The sequence below is a fragment of the Octopus sinensis genome, unplaced genomic scaffold (genome assembly GCF_006345805.1).
Source record: "Octopus sinensis unplaced genomic scaffold, ASM634580v1 Contig13460, whole genome shotgun sequence".
NCBI classification, from domain to species: Eukaryota; Metazoa; Mollusca; class Cephalopoda; order Octopoda; family Octopodidae; genus Octopus; species Octopus sinensis.
In genome coordinates this window covers 54,712-64,326 of record NW_021832974.1, presented here as the reverse complement: position 1 = coordinate 64,326, position 9,615 = coordinate 54,712, and the positions used below count along the sequence as shown (strand labels likewise).

General features: G+C 43.3%; 2 protein-coding genes and 1 non-coding gene across 3 annotated transcripts; 2 read left to right on the top strand and 1 right to left on the bottom strand.

Annotated features, from left to right (window-relative positions):
- Positions 1-421: 421 nt before the first annotated feature.
- On the bottom strand, positions 422-1,828 carry LOC115229665. The gene is made up of 2 exons (XM_029799986.2): positions 642-1,828; positions 422-610 (listed from the first exon to the last, which is right to left on the bottom strand). The coding sequence occupies exon 1, from the start codon at positions 1,740-1,742 to the stop codon at positions 789-791; it is 954 nt and encodes a 317-aa protein (XP_029655846.1). The 5' UTR covers positions 1,743-1,828; the 3' UTR covers positions 422-610; positions 642-788.
- A 630-nt stretch (positions 1,829-2,458) lies between these two features.
- LOC115229663 (Na(+)/H(+) exchange regulatory cofactor NHE-RF3-like) lies at positions 2,459-3,253 on the top strand. Its single transcript, XM_029799984.1, has one exon. It carries the CDS (start codon positions 2,459-2,461, stop codon positions 3,251-3,253), a length of 795 nt encoding a protein of 264 aa, XP_029655844.1.
- A 4,675-nt stretch (positions 3,254-7,928) lies between these two features.
- On the top strand, positions 7,929-8,090 carry LOC115229667. Its single transcript, XR_003883351.1, has one exon. It is a non-coding gene; the product is annotated as a U1 spliceosomal RNA (small nuclear RNA).
- The last annotated feature ends 1,525 nt before the right edge of the window (positions 8,091-9,615 follow it).

Below are 9,615 nucleotides of genomic sequence, written 5' to 3'. Positions count from 1 at the left end.
CAAATGGGTGTCGAAAAGGAGGAGGAGACATTCGTAACTCTTTTTGCTAAGCTTAAGGCGGACTGTGCCCTTGTGAAGGAGTGTTTTGTCGAGGACGTGCCACGTCTAGAGTGGAAAGGGAGACCAACTTGGAAGGGAGTGGGGATGAGTGATCCTTCCTGTCTGACCTCGACAGTGAGTTGGCTGAGAAAGTGTTTGTTCTCGGCCCTCTCGGTCTGCTCGCTCATCTTGGAGAGGAGTTGTGTGGCCAGTGGCTTGATGGTTGTTAGCCCTTTGGAGTGTTTGATGAGTTGGTCGATAAAGAGGGGATATTTGGTCAGTCTCTGCATTTGGGCCACCAGCAAATCCTTCAGTTTGAGTCCCCGACATAGCCTGCTCTGTTCGGCCTCCTAACAGTGGTGGGAAAGCAGGCTGACAGATATTATGGCCGCAAAGTGTTGGTCGGAAATGAGTCGTTTGGCCAGCATATTCAGCACCTCTTTCTGGTGGCAACAAAATTGTAGACTGGGAGTGAGAACCTGGGCGAACTAAGGATGAGTGGACAGTCCTGCCAGTTTGGGGAGTGTGTCCTCCACTGGATTCCTTCGTCTCAATTCCTGGGCGGCGGCGGCTGTGAATGAGAGGACAAGACAACAGTGCACTCGGACTAGTTCGGGCAGTCCGGCGAATATGAACTGAGCCACTTGGTCGTCCCACTCCTGCAGTCGACGGTAGAACACGACATGCAGCACTTTTAGAGTCCGCACGTGAGACCGTTCCGTGTGAGTCAACTCTCCACATAATACACACTACACACCGTTCAGCACGTTCTCCACTTTCCGGGAGGTCGAGTTGAGTGCCTTGTACTCCTCACTCCCCAACACACTCTCCAGCGAGGGCAGTTCTCCCGGGTACTCCAAGTCGGAGTCACTCTCCACACGCACTCCACTCCCCTTCCGTCTCCCACACTGCCCTCCCAAACTGCACTTCTGCCCCCCACACCTCTGCCCCACCAACACTCCACAGTCTGCACACTCACACACACACTCACTCAAACACTCCCACGCCTGCGGCACATTCCCCCATATCAGTCGCCCACACACTCCGCAGTACACCGCCTTACTCACCTCCACCTCCACCATCGTGTGACTTGTCCTCCGCCCCTTCCTCAACAGGGTCGAGTACTTCGGGTGTTTGGGTCGCAGTGACTGGGCCTTGGACTGTCCCACTGACTGTCCCACCCTGCCCACCTTCTTGAGCATGAACAGAGTGTGCATGGCCACGGCCACTCCGCCCTCCCCCTCACACCACCTGCCCAACAGTCCCTGGACATCCGTCAACTCAGTGCCCCGATACTTGTCCCACGTGTCACTATCTGAGGTGAGTGGGTGATTACCCTCCTGGAAGAACATGGCCAACTGGGGAGTGAGGGAGTGGAGGTTGTCCTCGAATGGAGTGTCGAACAGGCCTTCGAGGTGTCCTTCGTCGAGTGCCCTGGCCACCCCCTCACTGTGGAGGATGTGGAGGGGGGAGTGCTCGTGGAGGAAGAGTGAGTAGATCTGGTAGGCCAGCACGGGCAGTCCGTAGGGAAAGTGTGCAGGCTGGAAATGGGTGAAACAGTCCACGAGGAGTGCGAATAGCTGAGTGAGCACACCATTTACCAATTCACTCGCCCTCCCTCTTCTCAGCACATATCCCAAAAATATGTAACTCAGTGTCGGGTTGTGCAGCACTGTCTTGTAGTTGGACATGTCCAGTCTCATCTCCTCACTCCTCCACGACCTGTACGCGAATGACTACACTCTCCACACACACTTCACCTTCCTACCCACTCCATCCACTTGCTCCACGTCGCCTACATTTACATTTCTTATTACTTTCCGGGTACATCTCACTTCCTATCGCCACTGACATTCTCTTCTTGCAGGCTTGTCTTCGTTGACCCGATCCACTAGACATCCTCCACTGCGTCTCGACCGCAATTTATTTGTGTTATTTCCCGTACCAAGAATAATGCTAATCAGTCCTCATTTATTATTAACTAATATTCAATCTATTTTATTGTTATTCCTGTTTTGTTCAGACTCCCCTTTCTTCTATGCAGAGGATCCACTCCAACCTGGTTCTCTCCACAACAAAGTATGCTCTCTGGACACCAAGTACCCTAATATTTACATAATGGAACGAGACCAAATATCAAAATTCTAATAAACAGCTATTCCGTTCTCCAATGCCCTAAAAATTCACTATAGCCGGAAATGTAGTCAACTGGCATAAAGAAGAGAGTGTTGACTGAAAAGAAGACTTGTTTGCTTCCAAGGAGACGCACAATCCACGAACCCGATTAGTGGGAGTCAGAAGGTGTGTCGGAATAAGGATAATTATTAATTATATTTGTGTAACTACAAACAAACATGTTGGGCGGTGTGCCGGAATACAATAAAATACATTCTGAGCGAACATTGTCGGGTAGCAACCAATGACGGAGATTTTACTCAACTTGGATGCGTGCAAGGAGGGGTTCGGGTTTGGGCTGATTGAGGACGAGGAAACAAAGAGTCAACGCATCTCGAACATCGTCCCTCAAAGTCCGGCGGAAATGTCAGGACTGCAGGAAGGGGACAAAGTGCTGATGATTGATAAATATGACATCAACAAGTTGTCCTACAAAAAAGCCCTCTCCAAAATCAAAAAATCCAAAAAGAAGCTGCGCCTAAAAATATTGCGAAGAGAAGGTGGAGGAGTGCTGGAGAGAGTGCCCGAGGGTGAGGGGACATCCGAGGAAGTAGTAGTGCAACAATGTGAGGAGGGATTAGAACGAGTGCCTGAGGGTGTTCCCGAGGGAGTGAGAGTGCCCGAATCAGAGTGTTTGGATGATGGAATAGTGAAGGAGAATGAAGAAGTAATAGTGGAAGAGCGGGAGGAGATATTGGAAGGAGTCCCCGAGTATTCAGCCCGAGATTGCGAAGTGAGGGCGAAGGAGGGTGGCACTTTCGGGTTCACATTGGTGATGAACGAGGACAAGCACCTCATCGCCAACGTCATTGCCAATTCTCCGGCGGCTGACGCGGGTGTGCGGGAGGGGGACATTGTGGTGCAGGTGAACGACGTGAATGTGGAGAAGATGGAGCACGAGGAGGTGGTCGAGCTGATAAAAGGGAGGGAAGGGAGTGTGAGTCTGCTGGTGGTGGACGAGTGTGCCTATCAGTACTTCTTTGACAGGAAATTGACTATTTCGAGTGAGTGCGTCGAACATGTCACCAACTTTGGTTGATTAACTGACTCACTCTCTAGTCCCCCTCGAGACACCCACTTCCCCCCCTCACATCCCACGCCCTCACACCCCCTTCCTCCTCCACACCATTCCCGACGACATCATCCCACTCAGGGACCAAATCGAGGCGAGACAGGGCAGTCGTGAGGCGGGTGGGGGGAATATTAAAATTCTAGTCAAGACTATATCTCGAATGTAGTACTAACACTAATATTATCGATATAAAAACGAGTCATAACAATTCCACTGACTAGGGGGTTCAGGGTACCCCAGGAAGTACGGATGGGGTATCGAGGGAAGCACTGAGGGGACCACGAACTGATGGTACTCGAATGATTCGGCAGGACGACTGGGGGCAGGGTAGACAGGATAGGTTGGGGGGACTGCCCCCTTCACCATTCGAGGCAACTCCCGTCGTCGGGCGTTGATGAACCTGAGTTGAGTGGGGCACAATACCAATTGTTCACTTGCAGAATTGTGAGCTTTGTTTGCTCAGACAACTCGCGCTTCTCGTCCTCCGTCGGGTAGGGATGCTACGACCGTGGCAGCCAATACTCACCTCCATGTGCGCACACAGCCACGTCCTCAGCTTGAGGATGACGTCCTTCGGAAACATTCCTCGCTTCTTTCGAGGTTTCCGAGTGTTGCTCACTGCAATAATAAGGCCACACATTTTCACATTCAGGGGAAGCCTCCGTTCCGTGCAATCTAAGGGGTTACTCACGTGCCATACTTGCTCGACTCGACTTGATTTGGAAACTGGAAAGATTAACTCATATCAGTGACATTTCAAAGCATAGCAATACCAACCTGCGAGTTGTTCTGATTCGACATTTCGTGCCACAACTTGACGGCTATGACTTATAAGTCGACAGGAGCCGACCGCGACCGAACTATTTTTGACACGCATCAAACCATTCAAGGACTCATTTTTTGCAGGTGCAATAGTACAATCAATAGTCGTGATCACGCAGCCTTATCAATAGGCGACCTTTCATTCACTAGTTTGACGTTAAGACCTTTGATCACTGATTGGTTTGACGGGGATTATCATTAACCACTATTGCCACTAACATCCGGCTTCCTATTGGTTGGATGCTCTTACCAGACACCACATCCACAAAACGAAGGCGGGTTAGTGCAGAGCTCCAACTAGACCTGGAAAATTGTTTTCGTGAGAACAAGTCCTCCAGTTGTAGAATAAGAGCAATCGCTGTCAAAAATATTTAGATCTTTGTTTTCTTGCGGGGATTGTCACGTGACAGTCAGCAATGGACTAAATCTAAACCCAGAATATTGGAGGAAGGAGATAAAGAAATACAAATATGTGGAGAATGAGAAAGATGGTTTGATTCAGGGAATAAGTTATTCACAAATATTTGTTGGCTTGGAGATAAATCCAAAAAGTCAGCAACAAATGTGCGGGGAAACAGTTTGGCGATCCGTCAGGCCGCTGGCCCTCCCATCGATTAATCTTTTAACACTTTTTACAACGCCAATAAATTTAATAGAATGTTAGATCCTTATTAAACTTTAGAGGGAGTACGTTATCTGTGTGTGCTTGTATGTGCAGGAGTAATTTATTCAATTATGGACTAAATAATGTTAAAAAAATATGCTTTCTAACACAAAGTCGGCGGACTTATCTTATGCAATAAATGAATATGCAGTGTCGACGATATTGACACATGGCATTTTTAGTACATCCCAGATAATTTGTATTTTAAGACTTTCGGAAAAGGAGTTGGTGAGTTGATACTTGTTTAGTTTTTCAAAATTTTGCAAAACACACTGCAGGATCTTTATAGAAATCGGGATCCAGAATGTTCTGGAATTATTATTGGCGCTGCACAAAGTCAAAGCGTATGCAGTTATTTTAACAACTTTCTCCATTTCTCGATATTCCGAGCCGCGTTGCGGGCGACAACATGCTTTATGACAAGATTAGTCATACCTGATCTCTGTAAAAAGAGTCCATTTTTTGTAATCCTGTCATGTCAAGCCGATGCTCCCGAGTTGTAGAGGAGTATGGGTTTCTCCAATGGTTACAAAGACAAACTTTGGTCCTCACATCATTGGGGTGAGGCATGTCTTTCTCAGTTTGTGAAGCGTCCAATCACGTTAAGACATGAGGAGGAGTGCTAGCCAATCTCATAGCTCCGTAAGCCGCTGCATAGCCGAAACGGGTAGACCAAAACGTAAGCAAATTTCATTGATTCGTGGTTCAACAGGCAGCCCGTTGTTTCACAGGGCTCAAGACTGACTATTCATTCTTAAGATGGCCAGTTTTCCTTGGTCCTGCGTTCACTTAATTTTTTGTATGCTTTGGCATGGATTAGTCATGTTTATTAAAATTGACAGATGGAATGAGGAGTCCCAGTTTTCTCCAAACGGCAAAGCAATCAGTTCATTGTATTGAGAAAGAACAGAAATATCCGCGATGAGTCAGATGGGGTGGCCAGACCGATCCCTTTAAGGAAAATTGGTAGAGTAGCTTGTCTTCATTCCTGTGTATCAAAGCAGATCTCCAGAGTGCGGAGGTCTTGCTGCAAATCGGTTGCTTGATGTCACTTGGCCGTTATCTAGGTTAACTTTAGGATTGATATGCAGTTCCTTAGTTGGAAGAGTCCAATGTGACTATCGATGGGAGAATTCGAAGACATTATCCTTCATCAGCCCTCTCTCAAATATTGGAGAAGACAAGAAACTAGTTATAGTCGTTGATTGCGGAACTGAAAAATGAGTAAATTACTGAATTTTGTATTCATCAGTCTATTTAGCAACACACTAATAATTTTCATGACTATGAACAATAGACTTTAATCAAAAAATCGTCTTTTGGGTAATAAATTTATCGAACAAAGTTGCGAAATAATCCGAGAATAATTGTCATCCAACCTCGAGTCATTGACTTTTAGTTCCTTATAAAACCTGTAAATTACACTGTATACTTTACTAGTTGAAGAGCACATTCGGCTTCGAATTTCAAGAAAGAGTGGATAAAACAGATTCGAAAGACTGTTTTTTAGACAATCAAACGCCTCACTCATCTACTGGTAGATTTTTGCTTTTATTTTTTTGCAAGTGTTAGAGGAATTCCGAGTTACAAAACTATTGAGAAAAATACTGTAATGCACTTAAATTCTCCTTATTATAAATGACTGAATAAAGATAAAAGTGCATCGATTGAAATATTAATTTAACATTGAAGGTTAAAGGGTTCGTTTACAGAACGACTATGAACTAATGCAGAACGTCCAATTCCAATTCCACGTCGGTCTGTACTGGGTTAGGTCAAAAAAAGAAGGTCACGGAAGACTCGGATTTGTAGAAATTCGTCGTCCAAAAACTGTGTCTGGAAAAGTTTAACCATGCCTACGGGGACTGTTGCCAAATTTTCTAACAATTTTTGTTAAAGATAGTGATGTTATGAAGGCGCATTTTAAAGCCTTAAAAAGATAATTAACAACAATTAGTAACTTAGCATTAACTTGGTTTTTAGAAAGTAAAATGTTTAAATTATTAAAAGAGCAATAATTAAAAATGCTCGAACGTAATAGTTTCAGTACGATTATAGGTCATCATTATCATAAGTAGACCATCGTTAGTCATCATAGGTACAAATTATAGTTTTATATCAAAAATCAATTACTGTAGACCAGGGGTTCTCAACCTTTTTAGCTCAAGGGCCAAATCGATAAATAAGATTAGCTTCGCGGGCCGCACAAAAAATATTTTATATATTTTTATATTTTCCATTTTACTAAATATTGATTCGCATGTATGTTAAAACTTTGCAGGCGCATCCTTAATTTCCACGCTGAATGGAGTTACGAATATTTTCATTAAAGGAAGGAATTCTTTAAAATTCTAAAAATTAAATTTATATAAATGTACCCCAAACGTGCTTCAAATTGATTAATGAAATCACCAATTATGGATATTTTAACCTTAAGAATGAATAATTAAATTTTAACATTATTAAAAAATTAAAAAAGTTAGTTACTCTAGACGGGCCGCAAAAAAAATCCTGGGGGCCGCATTTGAGAACCGCTGCTGTAGACCATCCTAAGTTAGACAGATTATTATTATTATTTAAAGACCAATACGGGCAAGCCAGTTAATTATAGTTAATCCCGTGATCGCCGATCCACGAGGGAGATCCTTCTGAAAGGTTCAATCCTTCCCGCAAGATCGGCCTGAGACGACGATGTACCAGGGTCTGAGAAGCTAAGAGTCCTTTTTCGGAAGGCATTAAGTGCCTCCTGAGCGTTGCCATATCCGAAGGAATTTCCAACTGACATGGTGGACCCCGTAACGCCACGCTAAGCCCGGAAGGTAAGAGATCCCCATTTCCAACTGTGTCGTGCCAGAAGTACTCGTTGCCTCACGGGCAGGGGAACGATAACGAGAATTAGCCCCAGGATGAAAACTGTCCTCCTTCGGAAAAAAAAATCTACTCGATATTAATAGGCATCAAATAACATACATTATCCTAGTTTTCAATTCTCTTTTCCAAGAATATAATAATTTGGATTGTTTCTAATATTGCTTTATGTTAATTAATTAGTTAAAATATGCTGAATAAGTACATTTTAGAATTATAAGCATATAAATCTGAAACATGATTTTTGATAAAAACTTTAATTAAATTGAGACGTGCGAAGAATGGGTAGCACTTACTTGGTTGTGCTCAGCCGTGATCAATTAGGCGGTTGTGCCTCTGTCTAGTCGACCATTGCACTTTGGAACATTAGGCGGGGTGGATGTGCTCAGTCGAGCTGTCCAACAGCATATTTTTTTCGTGTCCTAAAGGGCGTTTTATCTCGTCTTTAATTTTGCTATTTTTTTTTGCTATTTATTTCTGTTTGTGTCGACTCGACTTGATTTGGAAACTGGAAAGATTAACTCATATCAGTGACATGTCAAAGCATAGAATAAGTAAATCTAAGTAAATTAAGCAAGACGAGTAGGCATCAAAGCTATTAACAATAATCGCAAGGTTAGATGGCTGAAAAAGTATTCGAGAGCTAAACGGTCAGCTCAACTACGCCGCACTGCCCATTGAATGCCAGTTTCCGCGGAGCACGTAGACCGAAATTCACTGAAAGAGCCAGGTCGTCCCCACCGGTCGTTTTTAGAGCCATTTATTAACATGAATTGCATATCGATTGACCGGGGCATATCCAATGGTGATTAAGATACATCTCATCTTTTAGATTAATCAAATTTGGTTGCGCCCAAGTCGGAAGTTAGGAAACTGCCTGATAAAATGGAATTTGTATGTAGTTTGTTCAGGAAAGTGTCTACGGGGAAATTGCAATAGGGCAGAGAGACCAATTATATGACAAAATGTAGTCCCACATTTCGTAGCCATTGATCAACTTCTTTTATTTTGAATGATTGCATTTAGTTTCACATCTCCGATTATAGTTCACCGTTAACTTAATTCTTTATTTCATTACAAGGTTCTTTATAAAAAGTTTTCAAGGATCTGAAAAGAATCCAAATTTCTTTAGACTGTCATCCGTCGATGAAGTCACCTTATGCGGGGACTTGGATGCAAGCACTCCTTATGGGTGTCATTTCACGGGGTTCCTTCCACTAATTTGTTTTGAATATTCTTGTAAGGTTGGACGTGTTTGGTCATTTCAGTCCAAGAAGTGATAGTCTGCTCATTTTATATTTTGTCTTTTAATAACAATTCAATTGTGTTGTGGTGTCCGATTATTCACGCTTTTCTACATTCATAGGTCCATTTCTATACCTGATTAACTATATGTTGTTAGGAGCTTTAGTATGACTATATATTATGTCGCGCCCCACGCTGGCGACCAAGGTGACCTACATAGTTGACAGCGTGACCTACATTATTATTATTTAACCCCGGGAACAAAGGAATAGTAATCGTCTAATTAAGTGATCCCGGTGTCAGTGCGTCTCCTTTTATTTCTTCCTTGTCTCGAATTCTTAATCAACGTCCAAAAGGGGGATGGTATTTCAAATTTCCTAACACACTTCTCATAGGCAAGATACTCCTCTTCAAGGAGACTCCGGCGTGACCTACATGGTTTGACATTTAATTAAAAACGAACATTATTTATGATCGGCATCGTAGTTCGCGACATATTATAATAAAGTAATTAGATCCATCTTTAGAATTAAAATTTCTTTATTGGTAGCACATTCTTGCCAATTATCGTGATTTCCGTATCCATAAAATTTTACAACTTATTTGATAGTCGTCTTTTTATTTTTCTTTTTTCTAGCGGTTGAAGAGTTGGTGTTGTATTTTTAATACAAAAGTAATTTGATATTTGAGTAGCATTTATTTTCATGAAAGACATCCTCTGAATTAAAAT

Bases quoted from the DNA above. Each gene is read 5' to 3' on its own strand.
- LOC115229663 (XM_029799984.1), top strand. From the start codon at position 2,459: ATGACGGAGATTTTACTCAACTTGGATGCGTGCAAGGAGGGGTTCGGG.
- LOC115229665 (XM_029799986.2), bottom strand. From the start codon at position 1,742: ATGAGACTGGACATGTCCAACTACAAGACAGTGCTGCACAACCCGACA.